This window comes from Oncorhynchus mykiss, chromosome 15, assembly GCF_013265735.2.
Source record: "Oncorhynchus mykiss isolate Arlee chromosome 15, USDA_OmykA_1.1, whole genome shotgun sequence".
Classification (NCBI taxonomy): Eukaryota; Metazoa; Chordata; class Actinopteri; order Salmoniformes; family Salmonidae; genus Oncorhynchus; species Oncorhynchus mykiss.
Window position 1 is genome coordinate 21,563,777 of NC_048579.1, and position 22,360 is coordinate 21,586,136.

Below are 22,360 nucleotides of genomic sequence, written 5' to 3' on the forward strand. Positions count from 1 at the left end.
TGGGTTGTGCCGTGGCAGAGATCTTTGTGGGCTATACTCGGCCTTGTCTCAGGATGGTAAGTTGGTGGTTGAAGATATCCCTCTAGTGGTGTGGGGGCTGTGCTTTGGCAAAGTGGGTGGGGTTATATCCTGCCTGTTTGGCCCTGTCATGGGGGTATCGTCGGATGGGACCACAGTGTCTCCCGACCACTCCTGTCTCAGCCTCCAGTATTTATGCTGCAGTAGTTTATGTGTCGGGGGGCTAGGGACAGTCTGTTATTTCTGGAGTATTTCTCCTGTCTTATCCAGTGTCCTGTGTGAATTTAAGTATGCTCTCTCTAATTCTCTCTTTCTTTCTTTCTTTCTCTCGGAGGACCTGAGCCCTAGGACCTCAGGACTACCTGGCATGATGACTCCTTGCTGTCCCCAGTCCACCTGGCCATGCTGATGCTCCAGTTTCAACTGTTCTGCCTGCGGCTATGGAACTTGATGGTTGTACAGTCGTCTCAAATAAAACTGTGAAGGACCTTCACCGGACGGGCTACCTGTCCCAGACCTGCTGTTTTCAACTCTCTGGAGACAGCAGGAGCGGTAGAGATACTCTGAATGATCGGCTATGAAAAGCCAACTGACATTTACTCATTTACACCCTCGACAACCACTGTGATTATTATTACTATTATTATTTTTATTTATTTTTTATCCCATTTTCTCCCCAATTTCGTGGTATCCAATTAATTTTAGTAGCTACTTGTCTCATCGCTACAACTCCCGTACGGGCTCGGGAGAGACGAAGGTTGAAAGTCATGCGTCCTCCGATACACAACCCAACCAAGCCGCACTGCTTCTTAACACAGCGCGCATCCAACCCGGAAGCCAGCCGCACCAATGTGTCAGAGGAAACACCGTGCACCTGGCAACCTTGGTTAGCGCGCACTGCGCCCGGCCCGCCACAGGAGTCGCTGGTGCGCGATGAGACAAGGACATCCCTACCGGCCAACCCCTCCCTAACCCGGGCGACGCTAGGCCAATTGTGCGTCGCCCCACGGACCTCCCGGTCACGGCCGGTTACGACAGAGCCTGGGCGCAAACCCAGAGTCTCTGATAGTACAGCGCCCTTACCCACTGCGCCACCCGGGAGGCCACGTGATTATTGTTATTTTACCCTGCTGGTCATCTATGAACTTTTGAACATCTTGGCCATGTTCTGTTATAATCTCCACCCGGCACAGCCAGAAGAGGACTGGCCACACCTCATAGCCTGGTTCCTCTCTAGGTTTCTTCCTAGGTTCTGGCCTTTCTAGGGAGTTTTTCTTAGCCACCGTGCTTCTACACCTGCATTGCTTGCTGTTTGCGGGTTTAGGCTGAGTTTCTGTACAGCACTTTGAGGTATCAGCTGATGTAAGAAGGGCTTTATAAATACATTTGATTTGATTTTGATTTGATTTGATAGGCTAGTGCACAGTTCTTGCTCCGTCTGCCTGGTGGCCAACCTGCCTATACTGTGCTTCTCCCCTCGCTCTGTCCCTCGCCTGCTCGCTATGAAAGATGCAAATGCTTGTGAGTGTTTGTGTTTTTGGAAGTACGGCAACAGTCTCCTCCATTCCAAAAATACAGAATCTTATGAGTCGATTCCTTGGGGAAGATGTGTTTTCTTTCTACTAAATGTCTTGGTAAGTCATGGTATTTAACTAACTTCAAAGTACTTTTTAGGAGAGAGTGGCAGCAGGCAGGCAGGCAGCAGGCAGGCACCAGGCTGGCGGGCAGCAGGCAGGCAGGCAGCAGGCAGGCAGCAGGCAGGCAGGCAGCAGGTAGGCAGCAGGCAGGCACCAGGCAGGCACCAGGCTGGCAGGCAGCAGGCAGGCAGGCAGAAGGCAGGCACCAGGCTGGCAGGCAGCAGGCAGGCAGCAGGCAGGCACCAGGCTGGCAGGCAGCAGGCAGGCAGGCAGCAGGCAGGCAGCAGGCAGGCAGCTCTAAATTATTTGATTGACAGTTCTGGTCTCCTAGTGATTGCCATTGCTAGAAGGGATCCAGCTTTTGTCAAATTAACGTCAAAAGTTTATTTTATCTAATCCTAACCCTTTTCCTAACCTTAACCTAATTCTCTTTATATGCTACATTAATTATCCAAACCTGCTGCATAAGTTCTCCTAACCTGCTGCATAAGTTCTCCTAAATAAGTTCTCCTAACCTGCTACATAAGTTCTAACCTGCTGCATAAGTTCTCCTAACCTGCTGCATAAGTTATCCTAACCTGCTGCATAAGTTCTCCTAACCTGCTGCATAAGTTCTCCTAACCTGCTGCATAAGTTCTCCTAAATAAGTTCTCCTACCCTGCTGGATAAGTTCTCCTAACCTGCTGCATAAGTTCTCCTAACCTGCTGCATAAGTTCTCCTAACCTGCTGCAAAAAGTAAAATCTGATGTTTATTATGACTGACGTATATCAGGGTTTCCGGACAAGTAACTGGGAAGATTTGAACTTATCAGACATTTGAGAAATGTACCAGTCATCCATAGACATTGGGTGTGTAATCTAATAGGGCATACACCCACGCAACCAGCAACACCAATAAACAAGGGACATTTACATGTCCTTAAACACAGCCCGTAACAAATGACAAAACCACTATTCCTGGTGTTTCGATGTGTAGCATTACAAAACTTGATAGCCTATTGTTTTATTTGTTTTTACTTTCCTAAAATAATAATTGTCCACATCACGGTTTCAGCTGTCAGAGATATGAGCACTAAATACATCAGGGCATTGCATGCATGGGCCTTAGGCTTAGGCGTCTACTGTATATTAATATCCATAAATAATAAATATAAAGGAAGAGAAGCTTAGGCTTAGCCCTAGAGAGAGATAGAGATACGCCAGCAGCATACTTCAACACCGACATGCATTTCATCATCCTTAGGCTGATAGGCTAGCCTGCTGCGTCTGCTCTACAGACATAGGCGTACAAAAGGAGGCTAATTTGTACCTTTTCTATCAGAATATTATATTGTCAAATTATTGAAGTACCTCTGGTAGGCCTAAAACATTCTTCCTCACCTCAAGTTCAACTGTCGGAGTCAGTTGGGGCGCCGGTGTGCGCTGCCTTCATATCATAGGCCTGCAGTATAATAGGCTAATAGCCACACCGCACCAAAACTTCACAGTTTAAAAAAAAAAAAAATTATAGGGAAAATACAAGCAGGATATGAATTATATTGCGGCAAACACAACCTAACAGTTGGAAATGAATTTGGCCAAAATAAATGGCTTAGAATGAAATAAAAAATTAGCGGACTGGTTTAAACCCTCACAAAAGTATTGCAGGCTGTATTGCAGTAATGACCGAGAAAGGCTAGTACCTATCATACCCAACCAATCCCAGCATTAATCTAATGATATATATTTTTGTTACAACAGGCCTACTTATAACCTACTTATATAATCGTAAACTAAATACGGAGCACACAATTAAAAAGGCTTTTCACTATAGGCATACTCTATAGGCATACTCTATAGGCATACTCTCGAACTTTCCTTTTACTTCAATGAAAAAGTCCTCCCTCTTCGCAATCAACAGTAGCCCAAGGCTCCTCTCTCTCTCTCTCCCCCGTCTCTCTCTTCTCAGCAGCATGCACGTAAGGCAGTCTGCAAGGAGTGAGAAAATGGTGCTGAAGCGTGAAATCGGGATGTATGATATGCAGCCCGGACGATTTAGCAGGCTACAATGTTATTTATCGGCTTTTAATGACTTTTATTGGCCAAAAGCCCGAAGTGATCGGCTAACGGAAACCCTGAGGTAGACCCTGAGGTTTAACTTCATTGTCCGGCCCTAGCGGTCAAAAATAGGCCTACTGATGCCACACACACGCACACGCACACACACACTCCCCAACAGTACACTGCAAATCCCAGAATAAGACAATCTTATCCCCTCATTGTTATGTAATCAGTCAGGGAGGGCAGCCAGTATGCTTGTTAGCTAGCTGTTAGCCCGGGGCATCCATGCCATGCCTGCCTGGCCCTGCATGGTGACTAATTGTCCTTCGAGGGATCGGGAGGATTCAGCGTCTATCAGTTTTCCCCCGGCCTCCAATCAATATGACATCAAGATAAACCCAATCTAATAATAGGGCAATATTTACGACCATAGTGGCCAATAAAACAGGTCAATACGCCGGGGGCATAGCTGCTGCACATATTAAATAGCAGCCAAAGTGTAAACAGGAGCTTGGCAGGCAGCGCTAGTGAACACACCTCCCCAGGGAGTCCCTGCTGTACAAGTAGGGCTGGGTGATATGGCCAAAATATCATATCACAATATTTTCATAATGTTTTACAGTATGACGGTATAGTGGGCATTTGGAATACAGTGTTGTTGTTGTTTGACATGACAATGAATGAAACAGCCAGGGAGGGTTTATTATGACAAGGTAGGAACCAGTTTTTGTCAGTGTTTCCCAGTGCACCCTAATTCATGTACGTACACTAAATGTTTTATCTTACTGCAGCTTTGATGTAATTATAATATTAATGCTTAGCCTATTCCTCTCTGATTTAGAATGTACTGTTGCACAAACAACACGTTGATCTAGGCCTACACCAGCACTAGTATCAGGTTGTACTAGCTAGATTAAAATGGATTTAATGTAATTTTTTTGTCAACGATCTACAGAAAATACTCAAATGTCAAAGTGGAATATTTATTTTTAATTAAGGGAAAATAAAACACTAATATATCCTGATTAGATAAGTATTCAACCCCCTTAGACAATACATGTTAGAATCACCTATGGCAGCGATTACAGCAGTGAGTCTTTCTGGGTAAATCTCTAAGAGCTTTGCACACATGGATTGTAAAATATCAAATCAAATCAAATCAAATTGTATTTGTCACATACACATGGTTAGCAGATGTTAATGCGAGTGTAGCGAAATGCTTGTGCTTCTAGTTCCGACAATGCAGCAATAACCAACAAGTAATCTAGCTAACAATTCCAAAACTCCTACCTTATACACACAAGTGTAAGGGGATAAAGAATATGTACATAAAGATATATGAGTGAGTGATGGTACAGAGCGGCATAGGCAAGATACAGTAGATGGTATTGAGTGCAGTATACACATATGAGATGAGTATGTAAACAAAGTGGCATAGTTAAAGTGGCTAGTGATACATGTATTACATAAAGATGCAGTAGATGATATAGAGTACAGTATATACATATACACATAAGATGAATAATGTAGGGTATGTAAACATTATATTAGGTAACATTGTTTGCAAATATTTGCCCATTATTCTTTAAAACATTTGTCAAGCTCTGTTGATCATTGCTAGACAGACATTCTCAAGTCTTGCCATAGATGTGTAAGTAAAAAAATGTAACTAGGCCACTCAGGAACACGAATGTCTTCCTGGCAAGCAACTCCAGTGTATAGTTGGCCTTATGTTTTAGGTTTTTGTCCTGCTGAAAGGTGAATTTGTCACCCAGTGTGTGTTGGAAAGCAGACCGAACCTCTAGGATTTTGCCTGTGCTTAGCTCTATTCCATTTATTTTTCTTTAAAAAAACCTCCCTAGTTCTTGCCGATGACAAGCATACTAATAACATGATGCACCCACCACCATTCTTCAAAATATGAAGAGTGGTACTCAGCGATGTGTTGTGCTGGATATGCCCCAAACATTCCACTTTAATTTAATCGGATGGGGCAACAGTGTCTCCTGACCCTCCTGTCTCAGCCTCCAGTATTTATGCTGCAGTAGTTTATGTGTCGGGGGGCTAGGGTCAGTCTGTTATATCTGGAGTATTTCTCCTGTCTAATCCGGTGTCCTGTGTGAATTTAAGTATGTTCTCTCTAATTCTCTCTTTCTCTCTTTCTTTCTCTCTCTCGGAGAACCTGAGCCCTAGAACCATGCCTCAGGACTACCTGGCATGATGACACCTTGTTTTCCCCAGTCCACCTGGCCGCGCTGCTGCTCCAGTTTCAACTGTTCTGCCTGCAGCTATGGAACCCTGACCTGTTCACTGTGATTACCATTATTTGATCATGCTGGTCATTTATGAACATTTGAACATGGCCATGTTCTGTTATAATCTCCACCCGGCACAGCCAGAAGAGGACTGGCCCCCCCTCATAGCCTGGTTCCTCTCTAGGTTTCTTAGTATGTTTTGGCCTTTCTAGGGAGTTTTTCCTAGCCACCGTGCTTCTACACCTGCATTGCTTGCTGTTTGGGGTTTTAGGCTGGATTTCTGTACAGCACTTTGATATATCAGCTGATGTAAGAAGGGCTATATACAATGGGGCAAAAAAGTATTTAGTCAGCCACCAATTGTGCAAGTTCTCCCACTTAAAAAGATGAGAGAGGCCTGTAATTTTCATCATAGGTACACTTCAACTATGACAGACAAAATGAGAATAAAAAAATCCAGAAAATCACATTGTAGGATTTTTAATGAATTTATTTGCAAATTATGGTGGAAAATAAGTATTTGGTCAATAACAAAAGTTTATCTCAATCCCAGAACCACACGGGGGGACCTAGTGAATGACCTGCAGAGAGCTGGAACCAAAGTAACAAAGCCTACCATCAGTAACACACTACGCCGCCAGGGACTCAAATCCTGCAGTGTCAGACGTGCTTAAGCCAGTACATGTCCAGGCCCGTCTGAAGTTTGCGAGAGAGCATTTGGATGATCCAGAAGAAGATTGGGAGAATGTCATATGGTCAGATGAATCCAAAATATAACTTTTTGGTAAAAACTTAACTAGTCGTGTTTGGAGGACAAAGAATGCTGAGTTGCATCCAAAGAACACCATACCTACTGTGAAGCATGGGGGTGGAAACATCATGCTTTGGGGCTGTTTTTCTGCAAAGGGACCAGGACGACTGATCCGTGTAAAGGAAAGAATGAATGGGGCCATGTATCGTGAGATTTTGAGTGAAAACCTCCGTCCATCAGCAAGGGCATTGAAGATGAAACGTGGCTGGGTCTTTCAGCATGACAATGATCCCAAACACACCGCCCAAGCAACGAAGGAGTGGCTTCGTAAGAAGCATTTCAAGGTCCTGGAGTGGCCTAGCCAGTCTCCAGATCTCAACCCCATAGAAAATCTTTGGAGGGAGTTGAAAGTCCGTGTTGCCCAGCAACAGCCCCAAAACATCACTGCTCTAGAGGTGATCTGCATGGGGGAATGGGCCAAAATACCAGCAACAGTGTGTGAAAACCTTGTGAAGACTTACAGAAAACATTGGCCTCTGTCATTGCCAACAAAGGGTATATAACAAAGTATTGAGATAAACTTTTGTTATTGACCAAATACTTATTTTCCACCATAATTTGCAAATAAATTCATTAAAAATCCTACAATGTGATTTTCTAGATTTTTTTTTCTCATTTTGTCTGTCATAGTTGAAGTGTACCTATGATGAACATTACTGGCCTCTCTCACCTTTTTAAGTGGGAGAACTTGCACAATTGGTGGCTGACTAAATACTTTTTTCCCCCACTGTAAATACATTTGATTTGATTTTGATTTGAAATTTGATTTGTATTCAGGACAAAAGCTACATTATTTGCCACATTTTTTGCAGTATTACTTTAGTGCCTTGTTGTAAACAAGATGCAAGTTTTGTAATATTTTTATTCTTTACAAGCTTCCTTGTTTTCACTCTGTCGTTTATTGTAGTATTGTTGAGTAACTACAATGTTGTTGATCCATCCTCAGTGATCTCCTATCACAGCACTTAAACTCTGCAAATGTTTTAAAATCACCATTGGCCTCATGGTGAAATCCCTGTGTGGTTTCCTTCCCCTCCGGAAAAATAGTTTAGGAAGGGTGCCTGTATCTTTGTAGTGACTTGGTGTATTGATACACCATCCAACGTGTAACATTTATAACTGCAACATGCTCAAAGGCATATTCAATGTCTGCATTTGTTTTTACCCGTCGACCAATAGGTGCCCTTCATTGCGAACCATGGGAAAACCTCCCTGGTCTTTGTGGTTGAACTTGTTCAACTGGCAGTTCCTTCTGGCTTTACCAGTATAAATCATCAACAATAATCAGAAAACCAATAATACATACCCAGAAAGTGGCTTGCTCTACCCAGACAATCATACACACTTAGGACTTCAAGTCACATACTTTATCATATCATGAAAGAGGATCATTTCAAATACCTAGCATATTTATAATTGTCTGTGTAGAGCTAGCCACTATCTGGTTTGTAATCTTATTAGAGAATTCCGTGGTCAGTGAAGTGGATGTGGGGAAGGGCATTCGTGGCAGGTGTGCCCTCTACCCATCTCCTTTGTCACGTGACGATGGAGGACACTCGTGAGGTGTGCTCTCTATGTCATTATATAGCAAGTTATTTATACGGGCAGGTTTGAAGGTGCCTTCTTTCAATCAGGTCCTTTACCCAGACAGAGCTGAGTAGTTGAGCACGACAAACAACTCTCACAAACAACAACCACTATGCGTCATTGAAATGTGAGTAAAAAAAAGTATTTTATCTTGTAAAATAGGATAAGAAGATGGCTCCCTCACCATTGTTTGTTGTGTTAAGGTGATATCGGCTGCGAAATGCTAACGACTCAGTCAAACAGCCATTTTGAGTCTATTGATCTGATAATAATAATACAATTGTATTGGTCACATACACATATTTAGCAGATGTTTTTGCGGGTGTATGATTGGGTTCCTAGCTCCAACAGTGCAGTAGTATATAACAATTCACAACAAACACACAAATCTAAAGGTAAAATAAAGTAATTGATAGAATATAGTATTTATAGTATAGTATTTACATATGAAATGAGTGAAGCAGTATGTAAACATGATTAAAGTGGCTAGTGTTCCATTATTAAAGTGACCAGTGATTCCAGGTAGCAGCATCTAAGGTGCAGAGTTGAGTAACCGGGTGGTAGCCGGCCAGTGATGGCTATTTAACATTCTGATGGCCTTGAGATAGAAGCTGTTTTACAGTCTCTCGGTCCCAGCTTTGATGCACCTGGATTCACCTCGCCTTCTGGATGGTAGCAGTGTGAACAGGCCGTGGCTCAGGTCCTTGATGATCTTTTTGGACTTCCTGTGACATCGGGTGCTGTAGGTGTCCTAGAGGGCAGGCAGTGTACCACCGGTGATGCGTTGGGCAGACCGCACCACCCTCTGGAGAGCCCTGCCGTTGCGGGTGGTGCAGTTGCCACACAAAGCGATGCAGTTGCCGTACCAGGTGGTGATACAGCCCGCCAAGCCAAAAACTAGCCTCTTAAAGCACTTCCTGATGACAGAAGTGAGTGCTATGGGGCGATAGTCTTCTAGTTCAATTACCTTTGCTTTCTTGGGTACAGGAACTATAGTGGACATCTTGAAGCACACTTCCTGATGAACTCAGTCACCGTGTCCGTGTCAGAGGCTACCGGGAACATATCCCAGTCTGCGGGATCAGAACAATCTTGAAGAATGGATTCCGATTGGTCAGACCTTAGCAAGGGTACTTCCTGTTTGAGTTTCTACCTATAGGAAGGGAGGATTTGCCGAAGGGCGGGTGGGGGAGGGCCTTGTAGGCATCCCGGAAGGGGGAGTAACATTGTTCAAGCATTTTAGCAGCGCGAGTACTACAGTCAATGTGTTGATAGAACTTCAGTAGCATTTTCCTCAAATTTACTTTGTTAAAATCCCCAGCTACAATAAATGCGGCCTCAGGATATGTGGTTTCCAGTTTGCACAAAGTCCAGTGTAGTTCCTTGAGGGCCGTCGTGGTATCGGCTTGAGTTGGAATATACATGGCTTTGACTATAACCGAAGAGAATTCTCTTGGGAGATAATACGGTCAGCATTTGACTGTGAGGTAGTCTAGGTTGGGTAAATGAAAGGACTTGAGATTATGTACGTTATCACAATCACAACATGAGTAGTTAATCATGAAACATACACCACTGCCATTCTTCTTCCCGGAGAGTTCTTTATTCCTGTCTGCAAGATGTACTGAGAACTCAGCTGGCTGTATGGACGGGGACAGTATATCCGGAGAGAGCCATGATTCCGTGAAACAGAGTATGTTACAATCCCTGAAGTCTCTCTGGAAGGAGATCCTCGCCCTGAGCTTGTCTACTTTATTGTCCAGAGACTGAACATTAGCGAGTAATATACTCGGAAGCGGTGGATGGTGTGTACGCCTCCTGAGTCGGACTAGAAGTCCAAACACTTCTTCTCCGCCGGCGGCATCTTGGAGAAGCCTCTGGGATAAGTTCAATTGCCCTGGGGAGTACGAACAAAGGATCCAATTTGGGAAAGTCATAATCTTGGTCATAATGCTGGTGAGTTACCATCGCTCTGATAATGGGCCTAGAACCTGTCTAACGTTCAGATGTTACAGTTGTAATAAAAACAAAATATTTTTCAAAGGTGTTGTCTGGTCTGTTGACCAACTCAATAGGTGGCTTGTCACAAACCTGTGTGTCTTGTGTTTTGGTGGAGTTGTTCCCCTCATTAAACAGTAACTGGCGTAGTCTGGTAGTTGTGCCATTTCAGCTAATCCTAGTTGGCAGGGGTTACTACAATATACTAGTCATGTTGGTGAAAACACTACAGTGATTACTACAGTATACTACAATCATGTCTGCAAACACTGTACAGTGAATATTATAGTATACTACAGGAAAGTCTGCTAAATAGAAATAGAGTACAGTATTTAGACCATAATATACTATATTATATTTAGACATATATACAATATAGTATTTTTTTATGTGGGTACACACATTTAGGTACACATGTGCAAACTGCAAATTAGCAAGCACGCACACGCGCACACACTACTCCAAACAAGTTGGAGAGACATTCATGAGATGCAGGATATGCATGAAGACCAGTTGATCTGCATGATAATGTTGTTTTTGAGAGGGGAGGGGTTAGAGACTGAGGCGGCATGCTGCTTTGCAATAAAGTAAAATATTCAACTTGGATTGAGTGGTGCAGGGAATGTTGAACAACTACGTGTAAGGGTCTGCTTTTCTTTTCTTAGTCAACCTTGTGTTCTTTTTCTTTGTGTTCTTGAACGTAGCCCTGTTTCTTTGTTTTCTGGAACGTAGCTCTGTCTGTCATTTTTGTTCATTGATTTCACCTGTGTTCGTTTCTCACCTGGTCTCATCAGCTCCCTATTTAGTTCAGTTCTTTCTGTTCATATGGTTGTGAGGTAGTGTTTGTTTTTGACTGCCTACCTGTGTTTGACCATTGCCTGCCTGTGACCACGGTTTCTGCCTTCTGTGAAGGTTTACTAAACATCTGCGTCTGAATCTACACCTTTTTCTCCCTGAGTATTCATTACACTACAACTGTAGTTGCAGTGTCAGTTGACATTGTTCAGGTAGCTAGGTTAACAACAATTTCAAGGGGATTGACATCTCCCAACATTATGATGCTTGAACATTATTACAATGTTGTTTAAACATTAGTATCGGGGGAGTGGATATGCTGGTATCAAGTCCTCAGCCATCATTATAGTAATACTACCACTCAAATCTTTCAGTTTGTGAGATGGTTCTGATTATTTGCATATTCAAAACGAGAGTTAGAGTGTGGGGTATTTGCATATACAGGAAGAGTCTGCAGCTGTCATTAGGTGAAAACCCAGAGGCTTCTGAGAGAGCGAGAGAGAGAGAGAGAGAGAGAGAGATACACACACAATCACTTCGATGAAGACAGACAGATACGAGATGAAGCATGGCTTCCCCCCACACCTGGGACACAACCCCTGTCCTCACCCGTCGAATGTTAACCCTATCAGTCCCGAGAACCCAGCAAAAATCAGCTGTTAATTTATTGGACTTGAATTTATCTGCATAATCAGCCCTTATGTTTAGTTTTACCATTTTATTTTCAGGACAACCAGGGCTAAAGGTAAAACACACAACTCTCTGACATAAACAGTTGCCTTCATGAGTTTCATTGACAAATATCAATGCAAAAAATGTGGTCCGCCAAAGCAGTAAAATCGGATAGAAATGAATTTATATGAATGCTGAAGGTACATAAATGGTTTGCTCACAGGGAAATGATTATCCAACTAGTCAGTGACACTGTTTGGAGTTTGTGACAGCAACTATGTGAGCTTATTACAGTGTTATAGTCACTACAGTGCATTCGATAGGTATTCAGACCCCTTGACTTTTTCAACATTTTGTTACGTTACAGCCTTATTCTAAAATAGATTAAATCAGTTTTTCCCTCATTTATCTACACACAATACACAATGGCAAAGCAAAAATAGTTGATTTATATATTTTTTGTTAATGTATTAAAATAAAATAAAATATCACATTTACATAAGTATTCAGACACGCTACAAGCTTGGCACACCTGTATTTGGGGAGTTTCTAACATTCTTCTATGCAGATCATCTCTAGCTCTATCAGGTTGGATGGGGAGCGTCGCTGCACAACTATTTCCAGGTTTCTCAAGAGATGGTCGATCGGGTTCAAGTCCGGGCTCTGGCTGGGCCACTCAAGGACATTCAGAGACTCTTGTTTCTCATCGTCTGAGAGTCCTCTAGGTGCCTTTTGGCAAACTCCAAGCTGGCTGTCATGTGTCTTTTACTGAGGAGTGGCTTCCGTCTGACCACTCTACCATAAAGGCCTGATTGGTGAAGTGCTGCAGAGATGGTTGTCCTTCTGGAAGGTTCTCCCATCTCCATAGAGGAACTCTGGAGGTCTGTCAGAGTGACCATCGGGTTCTTGGTCACCTCCCTGACCATGGCCCCTCTCCCCCGATTGTCAGATTGGCCGGGCGGGCAGCTCTAGGAAGAGTCTTGATGGTTCCAAACTTCTTGCATTGAAGAATGATGGGGACCTTCAATGCTGCAGAAATGTGTTGGTACCTTTCCCCAGATTTGTGCCCAATCCTGGCTTGGTTTTTGCTCTAACATGCACTGTCAACTGTGGAACCTTATATAGACAGGTGTGTGCCTTTCCAAATCATGTCCAATCAAGTTGTAGAAACATCTCAAGGATGATCAATGGAAACAGTATGCACCTGAACTACATTTTGAGTCTCATAGCAAAGGGTCTGAATACTTATGTAAATACGTAAAATAAAATAAAACATGTATACATATGTTACATTTTATGGGGTAATGTGTGTAGACTGATGAGGGAAAAATGAATTCAATCCATTTTTGAATAAGGCTGTAACGTAACAAAATGTGGAAAAAGGGAAGAGTTCTGAATACTTTCGAATGAACTGTATGTCCTGGGATTTCCTATGATCTTCTATGTAGAAGAACCCCTTACTTTTGAATAATTCTTGTAGTAATAATAATAATTGGGTTAAATGATCCAACTGCCTGTCAGACTCATAAACTAGCTCTTTCAGCATTACTTTGGCACCATGTTGTTTGCTGAAACAAGAGGTGTGTGTGTGTGTGTGTGTGTGTGTGTGCGCGCTAGCCTGTGTGTGCAGTAAAAACAAAGTTAATCACAGGTGCATGTGCCGTGCGTGTCATTAGAACACACGTGCATGCATACACAAGTGTGTATGTGCAGTGTGTGCATGCATGTATAATCTAATGTGCTGTATGTGTGTAGAGGTTGTTAAGTGAACCGTTGGGATTGTTTGTGTAGCTGGTTCCCTGGGCCTGCGGAGAGAGAGAGGCTGGTGGAGAGTGGGCACACACACACACACACGCACAACCACAGTACATTGAGTGTGTAATGAGGCAGACACACGGCAGCGCGGCTATCACACAGCGCCTTGTCATGATTCATTATTCGGGTGTCAACAAAAGAGGAGAAAACCATACACCACAATAACACCGCCTGGGTCTAGTCTGCTAGCACAGTGGGAACTCATCGTGATTGTAGCACTGTGGTTTATTGGGTTATGCTTAATTCAATTCAATGAGATTTTACTTATTTAAAGGCCCAATTGTGTTGGCGTAAAAATAGTGGATAATTATATGTATATAGGCTTACAATCACCTGCATATATACAGACCTGTAGTTATTTCTTCTTTGGCGTGTTCAGCTTGACTTTGGTAGTTTAGAATGGCACTCAGTGTGCTTCTGTGTTTGCTCACATGTGTACATCCTCTTACAAATACTGCTGTTGATGTCTAACCGTGGATGTTAGGACACATGCACACTACAGTAGAAGTCTTCACGGGTCCAAAAAGTTGGATTGATCTGAGGACTGTCAGACCCATTCTGAAAAGGCCCGTGGAAAAACAGACCCAAACAGACCTGTGCCGTTTCGGATCCGAGAAACCCGTTCAGATCTGAGAGTAGAAAGAGAGAGAGAAAGAAACCTCAGACCGGGCGCTGCCAGCACCATCAACAACCGAGCGGAATTGGCCTAATGATCCACAGTTACGTGTTCTTAACTGCCTATAAAAAAACGTTATATATATATATTTGTTGTTTTGATGTGTTGCATATTAAAAATGTTTTATTGGATTTTACTTTCCTAAAACAATAATTGTCCCCCTCATGTTTCAGTTGTCAGAGATTGGAGCACTAAATGCATCAGGGCATTGCATGCATTGGCCTATTGGCTAAGGCGTCTACTGTATGATATTAATATTTAAAATATAAATATGTCACATGGAATGACGCTGGAGAGACGAAGCAGGTACTGGTAGTAAAGTATTTCATAAATAACGGACATGGAACGAGACAGGAACAGCGTCAGTAAACTAATACTAAAGACAAAAACATTACAATACAGCCGTGGGGAACAGAGCTGGGGAACTGACAAATATAGGGGAGGAAATAAACAGGTGATGAATGAGTCCAGGTGAGTCCAATATCGCTGATGAGTGTGACGAGGGAAAGCAGGTGTGCGTGATGGATGGCAGGAGTGAGTGATGCAGGGCAACCTGGCGTCCTCAAGCGCCAGGGGGAGTGGGAGCAGACGTGACAGTGCCCCTCCCTTTCTTGGTGCGCCACCTGGCCGTGACATGGGCGCTGGGCAAGCCAGTTGGGGCGTGGAAGCCCGACGAACCGGCAGGAGTGTGAAAACCTGGCAAGCCGGCTGAGGCATGGGAGCCTGGCGATCCGGCTGAGGCAAGACGCCTGTCGATCCCGCTGCAGAGAGGGAGCCCGATGATCCGATGGAGAGTGACGTGGGATGGGAAGCCGCCGAGCCAACCGAGGCAAGGAAACCTCTCAAGCCAGCCAGGGCGTGGAAGCCCAATGGGCTGGCTTAGGCACCTCCGGTTCCATCGGCTCCGGAATCCACACCAACGTCACCAACAACAAAAAAACAAAGAATTTGCATACTGCCCTAACAGATCCACAGATGATGCAATCTCTATTGCACTCCACACTACCCTTTCCCACCTGGACAAAGGAACACCTATGTGAGAATGCTGTTCATTGAATGCTGTCCATAGTGCCCACAAAGCTCATCACTAAGCTAAGGACCCTGGGACTAAACACCTCCTTCTGCAACCGGATCCTGGACTTCCTAACGGGCCGCCCCCAGGTGGTAAGGGTAAGCAAAAATACATCTGCCACGCTGATCCTCAACAATGGGGCCCCTCAGGGATGTGTGCTTAGTCCTCTCCTGTACTCCCAGTTCACTCACGACTCCAACACCATCATTAAGTTTGCTGATGACACAACAGTGGTAGGCCTGATCCCCGACAACAATGAGACAGCATATAAGGAGGAGGTCAGAGACCTGGCAGTGTGGTGCCAGGACAACAACCTCTCCCTCAATGTGAGCAAGACAAAGGAGCTGATCGTGGACTATAGGAAAAGGCGGGCCAAATAGGCCCCCATTAACATTGATGGGGCTGTAGTGGAGCGGGTCGAGAGTTTCAAGTTCCTTGTGTCCACATCCCCAACAAACTATCATGGTCAAAACACACCAAGACACTCATGAAGAGGGCAGGACAACAACTTTTCCCCCTCAAGAGACTGAAAAGATTTGGCATGGGTCCCCAGATCCTGAAATAGTTATACAGCTGCACCATCGAGATCATCCTGACCGGTTGCATCATCGCCTGGTATGGCAACTTCTCGGCATCTGATTGTAAGGCGCTGCAGAGGGTAGTGCGTATGGCCCAGTACATCACTGGGGCCAAGCTTCCTGCCATCCAGGACCGACTGTATATACTAGGCGGTGTCAGAGGAAGGCCCCAAAAACTGTCAAAGACTCCAGTCACCCAGGTCATAGACTGTTCTCTCTGCTACCGCACGGCAAGCAGTACCGGAGCGTCAAGTCTAGGACCAAAAGGCTCATTAACAGCTTCAACCCCAAGTCATAAGGCTGGTGAACAATTCATCATATGGCAACTGGACTATTTACATTGACCCCCCCCCCCTTTGTTTTTACACTGCTACTCGCTGTTTATTATCTATGCATAATCACTTTACCCCTACCTACATGTACAAATTACCTCGAGTAACCCGTACCAATGCACATTGACTCGGGTCTGGTACTCCCTATATACTGTATAGCCTCGTTATTGTTATTTATTGTGTTCTTTAAAAAAAATAATACTTTAGTTGATTTAGTAAATATTTTCTTAACTCTATTTCTTGAACTGCATTGTTGGTTAAGGGCTTGTAACTAAGCATTTCACGTTAAGGTCTACAACTGTTGTATATGGCACATGTGACAAATAACATTTGATTTCATTTGATTTATAGGCCTGCATAGCTAAGCCAAAAAGCTATCTGACTCCAAACCTTTACAAACGTTTCTTAACTTTATTACGGTACTATCAAAAGTAGGCCTAATTCAACTCATTGTTTATAGGGACAATATGTACAGGTTATTATATTGGGCCATTAAATTAAGTTTTGCAGCCCTCTTTGTTTTTTCCTTTTCATGGTTTGAGTAGCCCTATAGGCCTAACGGTAATTATATTATATGGCAGCAAACACAACATGAACTTAATTTGGTTAAAGAAACGGGTTCATCAGAACCTAACAAATGACAGCAATGGGCTAATGCTATATATTTTGTATTAGTGATTTAAATGTTTAGTGATTTAAATACTTTGATGGTTCACAACTTCCTCTAGCTAAATCAAGAGAACACAGAGGTAACTTATTGTTGAAGCCAAAACACAGAGAGAGAATCAAGCCACACATTTGAATTGACAGGCAATAAAGATACAACACCAGGTAAAAAAAACGAGGTGATATTTTATATTCTAAACTAAATTTAGAATCACACATTACCAGCACCATCTAAACCTGCAACAAGTTGCATTCCACTGCCATTAATGCTGCATTCTATTCTACAAGCACCTAAATGTAATCTCTTTTTCAAGACCTGGTTGGTGTGTGATGAAAGAAAACAATGCAATAACTACTTGCCTTTTAAACATGAAAAATAAACATGATAAGAAATTGATTCAGGAGCCTTGAGAAGCTTTGCCGTGTACATATGTAATTATGAGGATAATTTATGGTGTGGGCCATTTATAACGCCGTTGATTTTTAGTGGGTCTTTTAGTGGTTTGATTCAGCCGTGGAGGTCATCTCCATAAAAAAGCAAGTACTTCAGGGCCAGTTTTGAGCACACTCCTTACCTGCGGCTGCTAAGCAATCACATGAAGAGGCCGGGGGCTTTAAGCTATTGTCAGCCATCTGAGACTTGCTCTAGGCTCAAATAGACACCTGGTGTCTCCAAGGCTCCCATACAAGCCTGCTTACTGTAGCTGTCATCTCAGATGACTCCAGATAGCCACTCCAAAGAGGGGGTGGAACGGACATCTATAGCCACACATGATTTGTGTGTTTTTGTCAGCTAAATAGAGAGAAAAAAACTAAATTCTGAATAATATGAGGGGTACCAAAGATGAGTGGGTACCATTACCGAACCAAGGGGGATGCCTCTGATTGGCCCAGCCAGTGGAGCATAAAAAGGGCAGGTGCTGCAGAAGGCCTGCATGCAGTTACTAAAAGAAATGAGGGCTATTCATGGGCCCCCTTGGCACTCATTCCTGGCCAATCAGAGTCCGGATGTGGGCAATGAGCAGGGGGCTGCTGGGGGCTACCATGCAGAGACACAGACTGCAGCATGTACCTGCTCCCTGGAGGCCTCAGATCTCTGAGATAACAGGCACACACAAAGAGACTGGCAGTCTGAGTGTAGCTTACTGAGAGCAAGAGCAGGGAGTCTGTGTCTATTTTAACCTGCTTCGGTTTACACTTCTAGAACTGGAACAGAGCTGGGACAGAAAAGGCAACAGTTTGTAAAAAAAACAGATCACAGTGGCCTTGAGTCGAGAGGTCCAGATTCTTTGAAATTGAGAGACTGTTAGAGGACTGTGTGCTGACGGGAAACAAGCGCTGATGTACAACTCTGCACTGTCCCCCAACTCCCCACTTCTGCACCAGTGGTGGCGGAGTTTACCTGGAAAAAATGATTAAGTGGCGGTCAGATCAGCGTTGGGCAATTGAGCCTGAGAGAAAGGCTAATCCATCATGGTGAAGGTTAATGCCAGAGAGCAGCATTAGATGAATGGAGCGGGGTATCGCTGCACTACCCTTCCCAGCCCCTCCTCCTTCCCCCTTTCTGTCACCTCACTCTTTCCTTTGAACAAGGAGGGAGGAGGCGTTGTATTTCCACACCATGCCTTATGTATGAGGTTCCAGGGTGTGTTGCGTTTCGATCGTGACTTTCTGATGAGCCGAGGGAGACCCGTTGACCTATCAGAGGTGAGAGATTGAGAATCTGGCCTGCCCCTGAAAATGCATATTGACTCAGTCCTAAGACTATCAGACACTGAAGACAGAAGGGAGGGAGGGAGAGTAGGCCCAAGGGGAGGGCTGGGACTCCCTCTTGTGTTCCCCCAATCACATGGGACCTGGGTAACCCTGGCGACGCAGAGAGCCTCTTGACGGTCTCCCTGGTGACAGTACAAACACACCTCCTGCTGTACAAAAAAGAGCACACTTGACAATGTTCCAGATTGGAAATGTGCTTCAATACTCTCGACATTTAGATGGACAGGGCCAGCCTCATCTGAGCAGTTGATAGCAGCTGTCAACACTCTCTAGAACTCTTATCACTTACTAGAGTCTATACAGTTTGAGTGTCGGAATGAGTCATACTATTGTAGCTGACTGTTATCATTAGCATTGTAGCAACTACTGGAAACTACTGCACAATACACACACATACACACAGTAATACAAACACGAATTACGAGGTTCTTTCTCCATCCATTGCAGGCTAAGGGGGGAGTTGTGTATACAGGCGAAACCGATAACTCTTGAGTATAAACAGTGGAAAGTCTGATTGGAGGACTAGGGGTGGCCCGGTGCAGCACTCAAGAGAATGTGAGTTATCAGCTGAGAGCAAACATCTGGCGTCATGTAACTCTCTGCTGCTACAGATACAGCTGGCTCTCCTCTTAATCCCCACACATAATGCTAGGAGAGGGACTAAGAAATACCACTCCTTTCTGTTCTTCTCTCTTTCATCACCTATACCGTATCTCTATGCTCTCTGTTCGTCAGTCTTGCTTTCTCTATTGCTCCTCTTTCCAACGGCAGCTCTTTCCACAGGTGGAAAATGTTGGACATACAGTATCCCTGGATCTCACCCAGGGAGTTAGCTCTACTACCGTAACAGCATTCCGATACTTGGAGTTTAGTTTAGTTTATTATAATCCCAATTAGCTACTACACATGCAGCAGCTACTCTTCCTGGGGTCAACATAAAATGTACAAATACATGACAAAGTACAGCACAGTAATCGACAAGAACAACATAAGATATTAGATTCAATAAAATGTTTTAAATAAGAGTTATATATAGGAAAGAGACAACAAAAATACTACTTATACACTATTCATATATACATATTCTTATATGCAGCACAGTTCAATTTGATTTTTAGAAAGAGGAGAGGTGCTGTGAAATAATGTTTTTTGATCTGTTTTTTAAAGCGAAACTTTTTGCCTGAGTAACCTCTGGTGGCAGCGCATTCCACAACCGCATGGCTCTATACATAACTGAGCGAGACATTAAATCTGTTTTTGGTTTGGGTACTGTGAAGAAACCCACAAGGCGAGTCTGGTGGGGTATGTATACTGTTTTGAAGGGTATGCAAATAGATTATACAAGTCAGGCATTTTCAACACCCAAATGATCCTTAAAAAGACTAGAAGTAGTACATTTCTCATCAACCCTCAATCATGAAAGACTAGTTTTGTGTTTGCAGTTAGGTCCCGCTCCCCCTCTCCGGCGCTCAACTTCACCAGTTTATTCATTATTACGCACACCTACCACCATCGTTACGCGCACCTGCGCTTCATGAGACTCACCTGGACCCCATCACCTTCCTGATTACCTCCGCTATATCTGTTGGTTCTTTCCCCAGGCGTAATTGACTCTGTTTCATGTCTGTACGCAACTCTTGTTTCGTTATTTATTCAATTCACTCCCTGTACTTGCTTCCCGACTCCTAGCGTACACATTACATTAAGGGCAAGGATTGCTGCTTTTTTTGAGCCAGCTGCAGCTTTGCAAGGTCTTTCTTCGCTGCACCTGACCATATTACCAGGAAGTAATCAGGACTGAACAAGATCAAACAACCAGTACAGTTGATCTTCGTGTTGAAAAACACAGAACATATTTTTATAACAGACACTTCACGACAACTTTGTCAATATATTTTTAACTAGCTAAGTCAGTTAAGAACAAATTCTTATTTACAATGACCGCCTACCCCGGCCAAATTCAGACATCCCTATGAGACTCCAAAATCACAGACGGTTGTGATACGGTTGTGACTGATTTAGCACTGATTTATGTGCCTTGATTTAACTAGGCAAGTCAGTTAAGAACAAATTCTTATTTTCAATGACAGCCTAGGAACAGTGGGTTAACTGCCTGTTCAGGGGCAGAATGACAGATTTGTACCTCGTCAGCTCAGGGATTTGAACTTGCAACCTTCCAGTTACTAGTCCAACACTCTAACCACTCTAATCCCAACACCCTGCCACCCCATATGACTTGACCATGATAACTGATATGACTTGACCATGTTACTCGTAGGAGATCATCTTCTTCAACTTGTTCAATGGTCACAAGCTTGATGCACAACTCCTGTTGAGGTTAAGGTCTAAGAGAATGCTTTGAACCAAATACAAGGCTTTTGGTTTCAGTTTATTGTTAACGACCTATTCTGACACTGAGTGTAACTCCTTACTAGGAGTCTCAGTGAGGTCACCTGTCACATTATTTTACATGATGAAGCTTTTGTTTGTTTATAAATAGCACAACGGGAGAAAGAGGGAGCAGGTGAGACCAGCTGTGTATTGACAGGGGTCGCGTTTTATATATATATTTTTGCTTCAATAGAGTGATCAGAGACGTGCAACTATAGTTTTCTTCACCGAACACATTCGGCAGAAAATAGTTTTTTCTTCAGATGACAACAGAAGTGAAGGCTGGCAGCCACACAAGTAAATGAGCTTACAATGAAAAAGCAAGCACACACACACACACACACACACACACACACACACACACACACACACACACACACACACACACACACACACACACACACAAACACACAAACACACAAGACACACACACAGCGTATCATCCTACCGTCCTTCCTGTAGAGGTTGATCTCCACTTTCCTCTCCTCCGAACCCAGCAGTGCTTGAGCCAATTGGGCGATGGCCAGCCGCTTGGTGTGAGGGCCGTACAGGAAGTTGCAGGTGCAGGGCTTCTGCATGATCTCAGCCCGCGAGTAGCCGCACATGGCACAGAAGCCATCGTTGCAGAATATGATGGCGCAGTTCTCCACCCGGGCATTGGCAATGATGAACTTACGACCTGAGGATGAGAGGAAGAGGGAGATGAGGAAGATGGTAGGGAAGATACAAAGTGTGTATGTGCATGTGTGCGTTTGTGTGTGATGTGTGTGAACGCGTGCTTGCGTGTGTGTGTGTGTGTGTGTGGTTTGGTGTGGTGTGTGTGACTAGTGCAAACTTGTGCATTCACAGTGGAGGAGCCATTTAAACCTATTACAACCCATGAGGCTCTGCATTGTTTCAAAGGAAGATGTTCACAGGCTCAAAGCAGCTGTCAACTCCCCCCTCTCTCTGACACATACACCTTTCCTCTACCATATATGTATATAAAATCCTTAGCTTTGGAACATTGCTGCGGGAACTTGCTTCAATTCAGCCACAAGAGCATTAGTGAGGTTGGGCACTGATGTTGGGCGATTAGGCCTGGCTCACAGTCGGCATTCCAATTAATCCCAAAGATGTTCGATGGGGTTGAGGTCAGGGCTCTGTTCAGGCCAGTCAAGTTCTTCTACACAGATCTCGACAAATAATTTCTGTATGGACCTCGCTTTGTGCACGGGGGCATTGTCATGCTGAAACAGGA

At 43.9% G+C, this 22,360-nt stretch overlaps 1 protein-coding gene across 1 annotated transcript in view; it reads right to left on the reverse strand.

Annotated features, from left to right (window-relative positions):
• Positions 1 to 22,360, reverse strand: part of kcnh2b (potassium voltage-gated channel, subfamily H (eag-related), member 2b) — a 302,512-nt gene that overhangs the window by 251,558 nt on the left and 28,594 nt on the right. Inside the window, exon 3 of the mRNA XM_021562708.2 lies at positions 21,569 to 21,799. Coding sequence (XP_021418383.2) covers positions 21,569 to 21,799 — 231 coding nt within the window. The remainder of the gene's footprint in view (positions 1 to 21,568; positions 21,800 to 22,360) is intronic.